The 18,065-nt window shown below is 41.2% G+C and overlaps 1 protein-coding gene across 4 annotated transcripts in view; it reads left to right on the top strand.

The window, feature by feature from the left end:
• Positions 1–18,065, top strand: part of PCSK5 (proprotein convertase subtilisin/kexin type 5) — a 303,081-nt gene that overhangs the window by 56,827 nt on the left and 228,189 nt on the right. For all 4 annotated transcript variants that reach the window (XM_074953227.1, XM_074953228.1, XM_074953229.1 and 1 more), the window contains exon 3: positions 5,324–5,437. In XM_074953227.1, the coding sequence (XP_074809328.1) occupies positions 5,324–5,437 (114 nt within the window). The remainder of the gene's footprint in view (positions 1–5,323; positions 5,438–18,065) is intronic.

Raw genomic sequence — 18,065 nt, 5'->3', positions numbered from 1 at the left:
CCCGGCCCCACCCCTGGCCCTACTCCACCCCTGCCCCAAAGTCCCCGCCCTAACTCCACCCCTGCCTGCCCCTATTGGACCTCTCCCCAAATCCCCGCCTTGGCCCCGTCTCCTGCCCGAAGAGCGCCGCGTTTCTCCCCCCCCGCCCCCAGGCTTGCTGTGCGAAACAGCTGTTTCGCGGCACAAGTGCTGGGAGTGAGGGGGGAGAAGCAGGATGCGGTGGCATGCTCAGGGGAGGAGGCGGAGTGGAGGAGAGGCAGAGGTGAGCTGGGGTGGGGAGCTGCTGGTGGGTGCAGAGCACCCACCAATTTTTCCCCGTGGGTGCTCCAGCCCTGGAGCACCCACGGAGTCGGCACCTATGGAAGCAGGTTCTCTTGGAGTATTTGGGTGGCCCTTGACAAGATGTGATCTTTTTCTCTGGTGGAGTGTTCTTGTCTGATGAAGGTGGTTTTCAGTGTGTTTATCCTGGACTTTCTCTTCAGAGCAAATTCTGCAACATCTGAATGCCTGGCTGTAGATAACAAATTTTGTGGTGCATCTGGAGTGGTTGCTGGATCTACATAGGTAAGTATGGTGATCTGTAGGTTTCTTGTATGTAGTCATTTGGATGGTTCTATTGTTGAGGCTGATCACAGTGTCCAAAAAGTTGATGCTGGTGTGAGAATGTTCTAACAAGTTTGATGGATGGCTAGTGGTTGCTGATGATGTGGTGGAAATCCATTAGGGAGTTTAGGTCTTCTGTGCAGAGGATGAAAATATCATTAATATATTTCAGGTGTAACATTGGTTTCATGGAGCATTTTTCCAGAAATTCTTCCTCAAGTTGGCCTATGAAGAGGTTGACACGTTTGGGAGCCACCCTAGTTCCCATGGCTGTTCTCATGGTTTGGACAAAATGTTTGTAGTTAAAGATAAAGTCACTATGGGTGAGGATGAAAGCATTGTACGTTATCTTGTAGGTATTTGAGGCAGGCAGTGATACCGTCATGGTGAGGATATTGGGGTTTAGGGAGGTGGCATCTATGGTGGCAAAGATTGTGTGGCAATATGGTGGCAAGGTATTCTGGGGAAGTTGTTTATGTTACAGAGTTTCTGGAGGAACTTGATAGTGATTTGAAGAAATCTGGCCTTTTGTGTGGTGAGTGGTTTGAGGATGAGTTCTATGAGTCCTGATATTTCTTTAGTAAGAGTGCCAGGGTCAGATATGATCGGTCTGCCTGGTTCCCTGGTTTGTGTTGCTTGGGAAGCTTGTAGAAGGTCTCTGGAGTGATTTAATGGTGGTGAGGTTGTAGAGCTTTTCTTGGAGTTGTTTGGGGAAGGATTTGATGGTATCTTTACATTTTGGTGTGAATTGTGGTTTGGGGTCTTCTTTTAGTTCTTTATAGTGGGTGGTGTCAGAGAGTTGTCTGTTGGTCTCGTTGACACAGTCATCACAATTAAGGACTTCTGTAGCATCCCCTTTTTCTGCTGGTTTGATCACTATCTGGTGATTGGATTTTAGGAAATGTATAGCTATCCTTTTGGTGGTAGAGAGATTATAGTGGATGTAATGTTTGTTGAGGATTTCACAGTCCATTTTTTTCCTGACGCAATTATTGTAATGATCCAGTGTGTAGTTTTGTCCACTGGGAGGTGTCCAGTCAGATGCCTGTTTATTCATATGACTGGTGGGGGGGATGTGGTTGTTGTGGGTGGTGTCATCTTTACTGTGAAAGAATTCCTTGTGGTGGAACCAGTGGAAGAATTCTTTTAGTTTTCCACATGTTAATATAGTGTCAGGTTCTGTGGTGGGGCAGAAGTTCAGTCCTTTGGAGAGTACCGGTCCTTCAGCTTTGGTTAAGGGTATTCTTGGTAGGTTAATGATGCTGGGGTGTCTTGTAGTGTCCATATGGTGGGTCACGGTGTCTTGGTTTCTCCTAGAGGTGGTGTTCTGTTGGTTGTGGAGCTGTTGTAGTTGGTTCCACTTTTTGTTTTTGTGTTGGATTGCTGTCATCAGGTTTTTTAGACTGATGTTTTGGGTTTCCTGCATGATATCCAGGTAAGTTTCCTGATTTTTTTCTTCCAGTGTGTGGGAGCATGTGATCATTTCATGTTTGTGGTGGTCCCTTTTGGAGTGTGTAAAGTGCAGGAGATGGCTCCTCGATTTTTCTGAGGTCCTTCTGTAGAGCTGGTCAGCATATTTGAAATACAAGGAGCAAGTCAGTGGAGAATCAGGCTCAGTGTATCAGAATGCATCATTATGGTGCAATGATGGTGTATATGTATCTGCTGTATATATGTATTTACAGTTTGGTTTTATGGTAGGACAGTGAGTTATATCATCTGTCATTCCAGTATTTGGACCTGATCTTGCAAGCTTCAGAGCACCTTCTGCAAAGTGCTCACATCCTCAGCTCCCACTTACTTCATTAGGAGTGAAGGGTGCTCATCTTGCAGGAAACATTCAGTACCTCTCAGGTCTGATCCCAGTGATAGACAAATAGATTCTCTGAAACACAATTGCTAGCCTCTTTTGCCAAACACAGTGAATAGTTTCCTGAAACAATCTCCGTCGATAGTATATTGAAATGCAAAGCCCTTGTGCTCCTAAATGATGAGAACACTGATTTACAAATGAGTTCAATTTTATACATCAGAATCTCTCTATGTGCCAAGTAATTGCTCTGGGTCCATGGTGGATGGGAATTGTGCAGTGAGGGAGGGTTTATGATTGCTGGCACTAAGGAATTTTATGATAAGTGTTCTCAGTTATTTGATCTGAGACAAAATAAACTATTTGTACCTCTTGAGACATCTATATGCAGATTAGTGTTGAGATCACATTGCTGTATTTGTTAATAAAGCTTTCAGCCTTCACAAGCACTGTTATTTTGCATTCACTTTCAACTTTTTTATGGTCAGCAGCAGAGTGTAAATGTTTGTGCAGTGTAGACATCAGAGATCCCTTGTTATACTGAAAATGTGACTAGTCATAAGCAATAAAGGCTAAATCAAAAAAAGATTTGGAGTTTGGGTTTGCATAAGCCTTGAAAACTTTGATTGCTTATTCAGCTGTATTGAAGTTTCACTTCTCCCTGACCTCAACAAGTCAGGGTCAGATTAAGACAGGTTCATGGTCCAAGGGGACCTAGTTTGCCAGTGAGTCAGCTAAGGTGCAGCACATGTGGCCTTGTATGTGCTAGGAAGCGTTGGGTTGTTTTACATGGCAGGAAGAGTTGGAAAAAAACAAGGATCCATTATCAGGGTCTGGAAGAGAGAGTTCATGCCGCCAATAGGGGGCTGGGAGGGAGCATCTGTTGAAGATCTATGGGACACCAACTTTTTTGATGGGACAGAGTTAAAAATAATGTGGCTCCCATTTAACCTTAATCTGTCTCTCTTCTGTGTTCAATAATTGCCATCAGTAGAGACTCAGGTCTTTGGTCCTCTCTCTTGGCATCTGGCCAGCTACACTCTATATGTCTTGGATACTCCAGGAATTTGCTGCTTCAGAGGTGCCCAGGAATGATTGGCTGCCTTCCCTTTCTGAATGAAGCTCTGCAGTGTGTAATATTTAATGGCAGCAGACAACCCAGTAAATATTCCCAGGCTTGCTGAGAAGTCCATGAGATGGATTTCAGCCAAGCCAGACGTACTGTTGGAAGAAGAAAGAGGTGGCCAGAAGAGAAAGGGGACTTATCAAAACTTTCTCAATTCCCTACCACCCACAGATATAAGAGGGGTAGATTTTGGAGGATTTGACAGAGAAAAGGGACTTCAACTTGCTTACACAGCATCAACCAGCTCCCTCCTATTCTGTGCCCGTTGACATCCCAGCTCTTTCTGTCGAAACCATGCCGCTACCGCTGACCTGAAGCAATTCTCAGGTAGTGATGTTGCTTAGTGCAGAGGGAAAAACTATGTTTTCACAGTCCCCACACTGTCCTCTACCACCATATGGAAGTGGTACCCCATAGAACTCCCTCACAGAAGGGATTCCACGGGTTCAAAGATCCCTCTTTCTCCTCTCACCATGATCTGTATTCCCTGTCTTCAGAAGCCAGGGAAGCATGGGGCCATCAATTTTCACTCATGCATAACTCCCATTATAATCAGTTGGAGTTTTGCCTGGTTTAGGATCTCAGGATTTGAACTAGAATTAAGGATGAATCGTTGGACACATTTTTCTGCTATGGGAAAACATTAATATTGTCCTTAGCTAGTGACTCTGAGCTGGAACAAGAAAATAAAGATGTGCTTTGAAAGTAAAGTTTATTTTTGTGCGTGTGTGTGTGTACATGCCTGGGAATCAGGAGTGCAAGGTACAGAGCAGGCTGTTAGCAGGTGACGGCTGCGTTTCTTTCTTTGGAAGATGTGAATTGAACTTTTATATTTTTATTCTGTACCAGCAATACAGCAGCAATATGAGCTGTTGGTAAGCCACAAGCATGCAAGTAAAATCTGGGTTTGACTGTGGATAGTTTACAATATTTACATTTATAGTAGCAAGTTCCCATTTAGAAAGGTTAATGGTGTTGGGGGTGGGGAGAAGCATTACAAATTAATATCTGCTGTGGACTGGATGTCACTTTTGGTATCGCCTTTCTGAATGTGTTTAGAGTCTTTGATGAGGTGTCTGACAGAGAAGAAGCTTAACTTTGGAAGCCTGATTTTGACCTTGATCTCTTATTTCATTTATATTTTGAGCTTCTTGTTGTAATTTAACCTATTAGCCTGTACTCTGCTGCTTTTTTCTGGGAAGTACTTTAATTTTACAGAAAATACAGTTCCTGAAAACTGAGTGAATCGTGACAAATAATCTCATTGCAATGAATTATAACTTATTTTTTTGGTCTTTTCATGAGGTTGATTCAGTTATTGGTTAAATAGAGCTTTTGAATACATTGCAGTATTAGCAGTTGACAAGAAAAAACTTAAATAAAGGAAAAAGAAAAAAACCCTTGGAAATCCCATTCGTTTTCTTTTGAGTAACTGTTAATCTTTGTGTTTATAAATAAAAAATGGGGTGTTTATTAATTTTTTATTATTAATAATAAAGAATAATAAAATATGCAATGGCATTGGTCAATAGATGATAGCTAATTAAGTCCTGTTAGGAGGGGATTTAAATAGTTGTGCACGGCAACATGTAGTACTAACTAATTTGGTATATTTTCCTGCGAACTAAATGACAAGGTGAGCTTTGCATTCCCTTTGCCAAAATGAACACTTTAAGATGAAATAGACTTGGACTTCAGTAATGGGAAACTTCCCAAGATTGCTCACATTTCTTGATAATCTCCATGGAACCCTAACACTTACCAAATATTTTTTTTGTTGGCAGGTGGAGTGGATACAACAACAGGTAGTTAAAAGAAGGATAAAGAGGGATTATAAACCTGGTGGTACCCAATCCACTTATTTCAATGATCCCAAGTGGCCAAGCATGTGGTACATGGTAAGTATAAAGGCAGCCATTGGCTCTGATTCATGCTAATCGTTTATTTGCTGTGCTATGATCCTCTGTAGGGGACAAAATAGTATCTTCAGAAAAAGGCAAACTTTATTCTCAATTTTACATGAACTAAGGAAGGGTCTGTAAACTCTTTACAAGTATAATGAGTGCTTCCTATTGCGGTGCTCTTGGAATTTTTAACTATAGAATAAAGTTTCATCAGTGGGGAGGGGAAGGGACATAACCATGGTCTATTTGAGAAAGGGAAAAAAAAACCCTCCTCTCTGGCTGCCCAGTTCCCTGCCTCCAAGACCCCACTAATACAAATAATTCCCATTGACTCCAATGTCAGCTATATCATCAAGCAAGGGAATGGAGACCAGAATTATGTCTTTGTGACAGTAGTAGGCAAACAGATATGGTGTGTTAGATAATGAACGATTCCATCTGACTGTGTGTTGCTTTTAGTCTGACACAAGCACACAAGCAAACTTTTATTTTAATTTTTTTAACATGTAACAGTCACAGTTAAAGCTTGGACTGGAGATCTTGGCTACCCAAACGGATTTTAACTATAGTATGTCCTTAATTTGTGTTGCATGGCCTAAGTGAAGTATTTTAGTCAGAGTATATCCAGGCTTTGGAAGAAGGGAGCATCAAATTAGGCAAATGACTGCAGTTTAATAATAGGATCATCATATTTCCCAGTTCGCTGAAAATTTTGCCTATGGTAAACCAGCCTGGCTTCAAAGACACTTGTTTCTTAGGATATAGATCACACATCCAAAGGCATTTGGTCCTATATTAAACGAATGTAGGACCAAATCTGATCCAGGTCAGCAAGTGAGAGGGAGCCAGGCCACTGCCTAGTCCTATTCAGCAGCAGGATGTTTGTGAGGCAGAGGGGAGAAGGACCAGGACAGTTTGGAGAAGACATTTGCTGGGGCCCACGTTTCTGCTCCTTTGAATAAGAACAGCATGGTCTTCAGGTGAGCATATATGCTAGCCTGTGTTGGCCATTTCCACAGTTGTGAGACCACCCTTTTGGGTTTGTGTTGTGCTAACCATTACGGTCTTGATCTCCTTTGCTAGTGCTCTATTGAACACTTGGTTGGAATCCTGGCCCTGCAACCCTCTTTCCACACAAGGTCACCCATGTAGCTCAGATGAGAGCAGGGCCCTAAACTGAAGTAAGCATTTTGAGACTCGATGTCTTGAATGTCATCAGGCTTGAGGGGGAAATGTACTTTTTTGAAACTGTTATGTAAGAAGATGTTTAATTTTAGGATAGACACTTTTTCAGTGGAATATCATCTCTGGTGTGAATGCTGCATGGAACCATAAACCCAGATCTTTAGAATTTGATGTATACTAGCAAGAGTTTTCCTAAAGCTGCTTTACAAAGACAGTTTTGAATTCTCCTTGTGAGAATCATTTGTATTTTATGCTTTTAAAAATTGCAATTGAGAAACAAAAAGGACACAGACCAAAGGTAATTTGCAAATAACAGTATATTCCGAGTTGCCTTATCTTCAAGCGCAGATAAGAGTATATGCTTTATGGGTAGGTCACCAATCAGGATAGGGAGTGACTTGGGTTTTGGCCCATGGTTCCAGGGTTGCTGGGCTTTGATCAGAGACTATGCAATAACCAGACTTCCCAGATTTTTTGTATATTTATCACTGAGCCTTATCACTGATCCCTTGAAAGGCATATTGTTGTCCCTGCCTCAAGCATGACTCAACTTACTGAATTTCTGGCATAATTTTAAAATCTCCTCAATAAGCCTTGACATACAGTAGGGGAATATTTATGTGTATACAATAGGGAATTTTCAGTGAAGGGCTCTTGACTTTGGAACTTGCTTCCCTTTTTGGTCCACTAGACCTGAAACCTTTGATATTATGTGCATGATACAAGGTCCCTCTGTTTTTCCAGGTTCTTGATGAGGAGGTGCGTTAAGGAATGCATATGTGGGTTCAAAGGGGTGATATCTGTGGCTCCTGATAGGCTGTGAGGATCCTTTTTTATGTGTACACTCAGAGCACTCAATGGGTGCAGTTTAAAACTACCAAATAATTAACTAAATTTTGAAAAAGGATGGTCAAGTCTCTCGAGCTAGGTGTATAGTATGTTTTGGTGGAGGCTACCACAGTCCCTGGGAACTCTCCAGTTTAGCTCTAGGGAATCTTTCGTCCCTGGTTATATATAATTTCCTTATCTCTCTTAAACCTCATGGATTCTCCCTTTCTAAAACCTCCTATTGTGACAAACAGTGCTTATCCTGGGACGGCTGGAAGTGATGTGTACTGGGCCCTGTCAATGCTGCTGCTTGGCACTGGAAGGGAAAAGGATACTTATTAAATGATGGCTATTATACCAAACAGATTTTGATAGAAACCACTCACATTGCTCAATGATTGTGCTATACTTACTAATTAAAGCATTTTATTGTATATTTATTAGTTCACAAAATCATATACATTGAATACAGGTGTAAGTATAACTGCAGGAATATGATTTCTGCTATGGGATATAGCATATTGCAGGAGTCTCCAACTGCACCATAGCACTGCTGTCCATATGCCACATATTGAGTATTGGTGTCATGGGAGTAAGGCAGCTTGTTCTTGCTGCCCTGTGGTACATGTTTGTGGTTACCAAGATACTGGCAGTGACAGAATTACTGGCTCTCCTGGCCCATGCATAGAAGTGCAAAGTAGTAGTACTGTTTTATTTATGATGTTAACTCAGGTGGAGAGGAAGAGGAGGGGAGGGGTGCTTGATCCAGAATTTCAGAAAAAGTTTAATTAAAATAAAAGGTTTCAGAGTAACAGCCGTGTTAGTCTGTATTCGCAAAAAGAAAAGGAGTACTTGTGGCACCTTAGAGACTAACCAATTTATTTGAGCATAAGCTTTCGTGAGCTACAGCTCACTTCATCAGATGCATCCGATGAAGTGAGCTGTAGCTCACGAAAGCTTATGCTCAAATAAATTGGTTAGTCTCTAAGATGCCACAAGTACTCCTTTTCTTTTTATTAAAATAAAAAAGTTTAGCATACGGAATCTCTTCTCTGACATGGTAGGAAGGATCAAAGGTGGATATCTCCTCCTCATGAAAGTCAAGATAATGGGGCTGGGAGAATTTAGGTCTTGGGAGACCCAAGTTCAATTTCCTGCTCTACCACAGACTTCCTGTGTGACCTTGGGCAAGTCACTTAGCCTCTCTAGGCCTCATTTCCCCATCTGTGAAATGGGGATAATGCCACTTCCTTACCTCACAGGGGTGTTGTGAGTTGAAATACATGAAACATTGTGAAGTCTTTGATATCTAATCATGAAAAGCCCTATATAAGAACTAGATATTATTATATTATGTCAGGCTACGGATGTTAAAATTTGGTTTATGTCCCAAATCAGAGGGAAACACGAACATTTCTAAATTATCATGAAAGAGAATTCAGGGAAAAAAATATTTCAGATCAATCGAAACATTTTGTTTGGACAAAATCAAAATGTTTTATTTTGATTTGAACTTTTAAAATTTTATAATACAATAACAATTGTATGTGATATTACAAAATAAAATATTTCTAAAAAATTTGAAACATTTCATTGCTAAAATGTCAAAACAGGATGTTTCAACAGCGTCTGAAACTCCCCCCGCTGTTTTTTCTCGGAAATGAAATTTCTGAAAAGTCAAGGTGATTTTGTGAAGCATTTCAATTTTGATGGAACTGCATTTTCAGAACAAAAAATGGTTCTATCAAAGTTTTTCTGACCAGCTCTAGTTACAACCCATTTGAGATCACATTTTCAATCCTTGAGGCTATGATTTTCTCTATGCTTTCTCTATCCATGCTTTCTGTATTTTATTGCAGTACTGTATTGAAATGACAAAGTTTGTTTAATGGTTCATTGTGCATTTTGAAAAAAGCATTTTTATCCGAAATGTAATACATTTGCAGTAATTCTTTGTTGATGCTGTTCTCTTTGGATCAGAGTCATGACAGGATCTTTTCCCAGCCTTTTGGAGCATGTGTAGTTGTCTTTATTTGATCTATCTAATTTGTATGTTGCTTTAGTCCCTATCCTATCAGGACACTCACGGTGATGTAGATAGATAGATTTGAATAAATGGCAGTATTTGTGATATTGCTGGAGTGGTAACAATATATCAGTAGGCAGGAAATTCTGATTGCCATAAAGGTTCAGTTAAAGAGGAGGCAACCATTAACAAGTATTGAATAAGTGACCTCAAAGCTATTTCAGGTCATTTCTAAAACATCCCCATAACACTGCATTTGTGATTGTAAATTCATCTCTATATGTTAAACTCATGTATCTTTTCTGATTGTCAGAAACAAACCAAAAAGAAAGGGGAAAAAACCTTTGTATAGAACTATCAGTCATTGCTACACCATAGAGAGAGGATTCTAGGTTGCTACCTTCAAACTCCATTATTATGAAAGCAATAAAGTACTATCATGTGCTGGTATGGATTTTGATTAATGAGTAACTTCATTACAGGTTGAGATTGATACCTTTGGCCCTTGAACTGGTCTAATCTCTAGCAGGGCTGTAAATTTCATTGAGATTTGTTGACACAAGATCTTTTATCTATATACTATGTCAAACAAACTATTTGATTAATGTCTTTCTCTTCTCCCTCTCTCCCTCCCCCCCCCTTTACTTTGCTTCACAACCACAGACCTGGTCATTTTAATGAATAGGAACTAAGAAAATGGTATGGGCTTATTTTAGTGACATCTATGCCCAGAAGTGACGGGGTGATGGGGGGTGGGGTGGGGAGGCATGCCTGCTGTCCCCTTTGATTCATCACAAACCTGAGATGTGTATCCCATGAGACATATTTAAAACAAATATTCCATCTCTGTATTCCTCAATGTTGATTCTAAAGATGTTCCTAGAAAGTGAAACTTAGAAACTGTTGTAATTCCTTTCACTCAGGGCCTGAGCCTCTAAAGCAGTGGTCCCCAAACTGTGAGGGAGGAATGTCTCGGGAGGCTCGGCAGGGCCTGGGCCAGCCATTACAGGGGGTGGGGAGGGAGCGCCACCCAGCTCCACTCTGCTCCCAGCTCTGCTCTGGCTCCAGCTCTCGCCCCAACCCCAGCCAAGGCCCCAGCTTTGCTTCCAGCCCCAGCCCTGCTCCCAGCCACAGCTCTCCCCTTCTGGCCCTGGCTCTAGCTTCAGTCTCAGCCCCCAGTCCTGTTCCTGGCCCCAGCTCACAGGGGGATGTGATCAGTTTACATTACTGGTAAGGGGGGAGCGACATAAAGAATTTGGGGACCACTGCTCTAAAGTGCCAAGTACCCTAAACTTTCAGTGAGAGTAAGGAGAGTAGAAAGTGCACAGCACCTCACAGAAGGCACTCATTACCTGCAAGATCAAGTCCACTGTGTTTCATTATTCGAGAGCCCAGTTATCTGTGTTTGCTCTTGTGTTTTGCTTTCTAATAATGAGGAAAAGAAAACATTAGATGCTACTTTTCTCCACCTTGAGACAATACTAGTTTAAAGATTGCAATATGTTTTCCTTACCTGAACTTGTCAGTTCTGATGATTTATAGCTAACATGGCGGAATATAACCTTTCTTGGATGAATGACACATAAATATCTGATCTGATGGTCACAGCTCAAACATTGCTCAAGATTGACTTACACAGCTAGGAGTTGGTTTTGTCTCAACTTATACCAAGTAAAGAATGACTAGAGACCATGTACCTTGCTTTCCCTATGACGAGGGCCCCATACATATTTAGAGTTTGGAGAGTGAACAATCCAACATATTATCCCCACAGCTCACCTGTCTACGTATCATTTGTTTAATACCAAAAATATCTACCATATTTCATCTCTTTAATTATTGTGAATAAAGTATGCAGACTGCTCATAATTGTTCCATATCGAATCAATTCACATAGCTAATAAAAGGGATCGCAGTCATCTGCAAAATTCCACTGCTGTCTAAAAATACTTTACCTAACCTGTGATAATAGTCCCACTATAACTGGAAGGGATTTGAGGAAAAATGTTTCTCTGTGCATTTGACAGCGTAGTCAGATTCATAGTGTGTAAAACCTCAAAAATGGCAGGAGGACTGAGAGACAGGCGTAATAAGTGAAACTATTTTTAATTCATTTTTTAAAAGTTGACTAGATTTCAAGTTAGGAGTAGCTCCCTAAGAACTACGCTTTGCCCCCCTGGAGTAGATATCCCCGAAGGTAATGAAATGAGTCTGATTCCACTGTATGTGAGGTGAATTCAGGGAGCCCATATAGAGGGTCCACCTTCCCCTTCTTCACTAGAGAATCACATTGAGTTAGAACATGACCTCAGGGAGTTGTGTTAATTCATAGAATCATAGAATATCAGGGTTGGAAGGGACCTCAGGAGGTCATCTAGTCCAACCCCCTGCTCAAAGCAGGACCAATCCCCAATTTTTGCCCCAGATCCCTAAATGGCCCCCTCAAGGATTGAGCTCACAACCCTGGGTTTAGCAGGCCAATGCTCAAACCACTGAGCTATCCCTCCCCCAAATTAAGGCGATGCTGACCATGACTTTTCTGTCAATGCAGAAAGCTGGCAAGCCTTGTTCAACATTGTCAGCTTGTCACAAGTAAGCCCTACCGCTCCTATTATTATTAATTATAATTATTAGACAAGCCCTCTGTGCCCAAGGAACAGGTCTCATTCACTGTGAACCCTGCAGACCTCCCCTCAGTTTGCTCCGGCTAGGCACTTGGGTCCACTATTTGAATATAAATAGAAGATTTTACTAAGACTAAGAAGTAGAAGACTGACTAAAAGTATGAGGAGAAATAAGAATTTTTAAAGTACATCAGATGTGAGTCGCTCTAGGGAAAGATGATGGATCTGCTATAGCATATGGGAGTAAATGTGAAAATCAAAATGATTTGGGAATTGAATAAAACAAAATGATTGCTCAGCATTGGATTTCACCAGAGAAGTTAAGAAGAAAATGTCTATCCAAAGGCTAGACTTTGCAGCTAATGAAGGTGTGGTGCTGTCAGAGAGAAAACTAGAACTTAAGTTACAGTAAATCACTGGGACACGATGGTATTCCTTTGAGAAACTAGTGCATAAAATAACTGAGGAATCCACAAATATATGTAATATATATTTTTAAATGTTATACTCGATGAGAAAAAGGTGTCCAATATTGAAGCCACCTTTAAAGTGGGTCATCCAGGAAATTTATATACCAGTGAACCTTACCTAAGAATCTGAGGAAATATCTGAGAAAGCCATTAAAATTATAAAGCATGTTGAGGAGTGTAATGTAAGAGCACACCTGTCAACTTCTCATAAAAGAAAATGAAGGTGATCTACAGCATCCATAGAGGACTTGGAATGGGGAGAGAAGTGTCACCCACTGCCTGTCCAAAGCTGGAAAAATGTTCACACTTTTCATGATTGTTGCTAGAAACAGCCCAAAGCCACCATTAAATCATAGATTTAGAAAAAGTAAAACTGTTTCCTTGTGGATTTTTTCCTTGCTTTCTCTTTTCTCATTGTATTCTCCACTTTCTTTTCTTTTCTGACTTTTAACTTTTATTCTTTATGAACCTTGGTGATTTTTCTCACATCCTTTAAAAAAAGTCTCTCTGTTGTTGTTTCACCAGTGAAGTACTTGCTTTGCTCAGAATGATTTTCTTTTCTAATTTAACCTTTCTCCCTCTATTTCAGTTTTTTTTTACTGGTGACCCCTTTCACACAGAAAGCTTCTGAGTGCAACCCCCCTTATAAATTAAAAACACTTTTTAAAATATTTAACACTATTATAAATGCTGAGGTGAAGCAGGGTTTGGGGTGGAGGCTGACAGCTTGTGACCCCTCATGTAATAACCTCGCAATCCCCAGAGGAATCATGACCCCCAATTTGAGAACCACTGCTCTATTTGCTTTTTTCTTGCAGTGTTTTCCTGCTCTCCTTTCCCTGCTCTGTCCCAGACTTTCTTTTATTTTCTATTTCCCCTCCACTTCTGCCCCCCACCTCCAGTTTTGCAAGTCCTGCTTTCCCTCCAGTGAATTTTGGAGGGTAAGAATTTTGGACAGTTTCCTTCTAACTTCAGATGAGTCAGCATCCTTTCTTAGGGCTTGTCTACACTTACTGGGGGATAAACATGCAGCGATCAGTGCATCGGTGGTCGATTTAGCGGGTCTAGTGAAGACCCGCTAAATTGACCGCAGATTGCTCTCCCATCAACTCCTGTACTCCAGTGGATTAAGAAAAGTAAGGGGAGTCGATGGGAGAGCGTCTCCTGTCGACATCGCATAGTGTGGACACCGCGATAAGTAGATCTAAGCTACGTCGATTTGAGTTACGCTATTCACATAATTCAAATTGCATAGCTTAGATTGACTTTTCCCTTTAGTGTAGACAAGGCCTTACGCACAAAAGAGGTTGGCTTTTGTAAGGGTGAATCGTGCTTCTCTAGTCTGTTAGGTATCTTTGAAAAAGATAATAGAATAATACATAAATAACTGTCAGTAAATATAATTTATGTAGTCTTTGAAAAGAAGAAAAAAAATAGAGTACATGTAATTTATTTAGGCTTTTGAAAATGGAGTTCTCTCTTACATGGTGTTGTTACTGAAACTTGGAAAACCCAAGCAAAGATAAGGGACCTGATTCTGCACTCTCACTGTTTTACTTTGGTGTAACCCCATTGACTTCAATGGAATTAGTCCTGATTTACCCAGTTGTGTGAGCAACATGAGGCACACAAAGTCCTGTTGTGGCTTAATAGCTGATTAAGAGACAGGGGGCAGAGAAAAGGATAAATGAGCAGTTATCAGCATTGAAAGAGGCTAATAGTGGGATGCCTTAGGGGTCATCAGAAGTGGAGCCAATGCTGCTTGGTGTATTGAGCTGGCAGATGGATGAAGAGTGAGTTGACACAATGCTTTAGAGTAGCTATGTTGAGGGAGGATTATTTAGAACGCCAGAAAGGCCCAACAAAACTCGATAATTGGACAAAATGGTGGCAACTAATGTTGAGTTAAGCATTCAGGCAACAGTTTGGTTGAAAAGAGGCCACTATATATGTATTAGCTGCACAGGTAGCCAGTTTAGATTGAGATTGCTTCAGTTTGTGGAAACACCTAGTAGACACTGGACATGCTCAGCGACTTAACTCAGGTATTTGCATGATCACTCAGTTTCTCATATTAGTAATGTGATCTTTAGGGTGTAGACAATTGAAAGGTAATTCACACTAGAATTTGAGCTACTCTGTACACATTGATGAGCTCTGAGTCACTTGTAACTAGGGCTGGCTGTGCAAAACTCTTATAGTGAAACCCAAACCAGGTGAAACTCAGTTGGGTTTGGGTTTCAATGAGACCCCAAACTCAGAGCTTTGTGTGAAGGCTGGAGAAGAGTCTGACAAACTCAGGACTCTGCCCTCCCTCCAGAAAACTCCCCCACCAAAACAGACCCTGGAGCCATGAGTAGTGGATTGGGCAGTGGCTGGTTACATATACTCTACTGACATCTTCAGGGACTTCCAAGTGAACCCTACCAAAATCCCCTTTAAGGGATATCCTGTTACCATGCAATGCATTCTAAGGTGCATAAGAGCCTAGAATAAGGTTAATTGGCCTTCAGTAGCAGCAGTGGGTCAAAAGGAGTGCCTTCAGGTCATGTAGCTATTAAATGAGTGTTGAGGAGAATGTTAGACAAGGAGTCTGCTTCCCTAAAGATGCTGATAAGATTTGTGGGGATTGGGCTTATCTTGCTGGACCCCCAAAAATGCAAGACAGAGAACTGAGAAAAAGCATGTTACAGACTTCTGGGCTTCCCTAGGTGATGGCACCAGCTAAGGAGAGAGTTGTCTCAGGGTCTAGCAGGGTTGCATGGGGGCAAAAGTGGAGAAACCAGTGAGCAGTTCCTCATGGAATAGGCTGGGAGGGAGAGAGAAGAGTCACTGGGGGGTCAGGAACAGTTGAGCAGATGATCAAGACAACCTAAAACAATCTGTGTCAGGGTACACCAGAGGTGAGTATCAGTGAAGAGGAGTTCATATGCCAGATGTTTGCAGACTGACACACACTGATTATCTGCTTGTTGACAGTGGGAGCTGAGTCTGTGTTTGTCTCAGACCCATCAAGAGATGAAAGTTGACAGTTAAGTGTGAGCCTCACAATGTCCTTTTATTGTCATCTACCTGTATTGAGGTACTCATACTTTGACCCTGAGTCTTCGCTAGCCATTTGTCATCTCTAGACCTGTACATTGGCCCTTCCTTCTATCGTGAAGATACTGACATGCCTGGAAAGCAACATACTTTAAAACTGGTAGGGGATATTACACTATCATGCATTTTCCGTAACATTTGCCAAAAGGGATGGAATGCTGCTATGTCTCTGTGGAGGATGCAGGAAGGGGAAGCCAAAACTAACTAGTCAAAAGACACATGTCCACTTTAAGAAGGCCTCCAAACTGACCAGGGCCACAAGAGATCCTAGTTCTCTAGTTGTTCTCCGAGACAGGCAGGCAGACAGGCTGGTTTTCTCTTTTCCCTTAGATGCCAAGTCAGGGGAAGAGCCGCTTAGTGCACTTCATAATGGCCTTACCCCAGACTCTTCAGTCAGAGCCACCAAACTTATACTTAGAAAAACAAAGTCTCTGGTGTTCCTGATCAGAGTGATAATATGAAGTCTGCAACCAGAGTGACCTCTAGTCACCTCTACTTTGCACAGCTTTCTTTTCCTGTTTATATGGCCCAGCTCCAGGGGTAGGACATGGTGCTCCTTGACAGCACTCTCACTGTGTTGGCTGTAAGTGCCACTGTCTCTCAAAGGGGTATTACACTCTGCTGCACTATTTAGCCATATTCAGTTTTCCTTTTGACACACCTTTTTCTATTGCTGTGCACACCAGTTGTACAGTGAAAGCCAGGTATGTATTGATGTAGCATGGCAATACTCTGTTTTTCATACATCTTTCACCTGTTGCCATTTGCACCTTTTTATGTGTGTGTATGTGTTCCAGACATGCGCCCCATCAGATGATCAAGTATTTAATATTTGATAAGGGAAGACAGGGAGATAACATTTTACCTGCTATTGTGGAGTTGTCACTGAATATCAGAAAGTATCAAACCACCAGCAGTCATATGCTAAGAAGAAAAGACCTGTCTTAGTTAAAAGATAGGAAACAAAGGGAAGGAATAAATGGTCAGTTTTCAAAGTGGAGGGTGGACCCCCAAGGATCTGTACTGGGACTATGTTCAACATATTCATAAATGATCTTGAAAAGACATACAGTGAGGTGGCAAAGTTTGCAGACAATACAAAATCACTCAAGATAGTGAAGGCCTAGGCAGACTGCAAAGAGTTACAAAGGGATCTCACAAAACTGGGTGACTGGGCAACAAGATGGCAGATGAAATTCAGTGTTGATAAGTGCAAAGTAATGCACATTGGGAAAAATAATTCCAACTATACGTACAAATGATGGGGGCTAATTATCTGTTACCACTCAATAGAGAGATCTTGGAGTCATCGTGGAGGGTGCTCTGAAAGCAATGTGCAGCGGCCAACAAAAAAGTTAACAATGTTAGGAACCGTTAGGAAAGCAATAGGTAATAAGACAGAAAATATCATAATGCCACTATGTAAATCCATGCCCACACCTTGAATACTGAGTGCAGTTCTGGTCACACTGTCTCAAAAAACGATATATTAGAATTGGAAAAGGTTCAGAGAGGGGCAACAAAATGATTAGGCATATGGAACAACTTTCATAGGAGGAGAGATTAAAAAGACTGGGACTGTTCATCTTAGAATAGAGTCAACTAAGGGGGGATATGATAGAATTCTATAAAATCATGACTGGTATGATGAAAGTGAGTAGGGAAATATTATTTACCCCTTCACATAATACAAGAACTGGGAGTCACCTGACTAAATTTAATAGGCAGCAGGCTTTAAAAAAACATAAGGAAGTATTTCTTCATACAATACACAGTCAACTTGTGGAACTCATTGCCAAGGGATGCTCTAAAGGTGAAAAGTATAACTGGGTTCAAAAAAGAATTATAAAAGTTCATGGAGGGTAGGTCCATCAATGGCTGTTAGCCAGGATGGGCAGGCATGCAACCCATGGATGGATCATTTGAAATAATTGCCCTATTCTGTTCAGTCTCTCTGAAGCATCTGGCACCAGCCACTGTCAGAAGACAGCAATCTGAACTAGATGAACCATTGGTTGACCAGTATGGCCAATCTTGTGTTTTTATCAGGAAATCAGGGAAGATTTCTAATATCTCCTTGTCTGTTTACTGGTGGAAGCATACATCTTGTTTTCAGTGAGATATTATGATAACATAATCTATCATTAGTTAACATTAGATCATGCTGTAACTACCTGGATCAATACACACTTCCTGATGAGAAACAACAACTAATATTTGGTATTCCAGCAAATCAGGAGGAAAAGTGGATTAATCACATCTCTGCTGACCACAGGAGATTATTGAAGTAACTAGTGTAGTGTGATTAACAAGTAGTTTAGTAAGATTAACAGAAAGACTAGACACAGACTGCTCGTCTGTTCCATGGTAGCAGTTCTCATATTCTT

This window comes from Natator depressus, chromosome 5 (genome assembly GCF_965152275.1).
Source record: "Natator depressus isolate rNatDep1 chromosome 5, rNatDep2.hap1, whole genome shotgun sequence".
NCBI lineage: Eukaryota > Metazoa > Chordata > Testudines > Cheloniidae > Natator > Natator depressus.
This window is presented reverse-complemented; position numbering and strand designations above follow the sequence as displayed.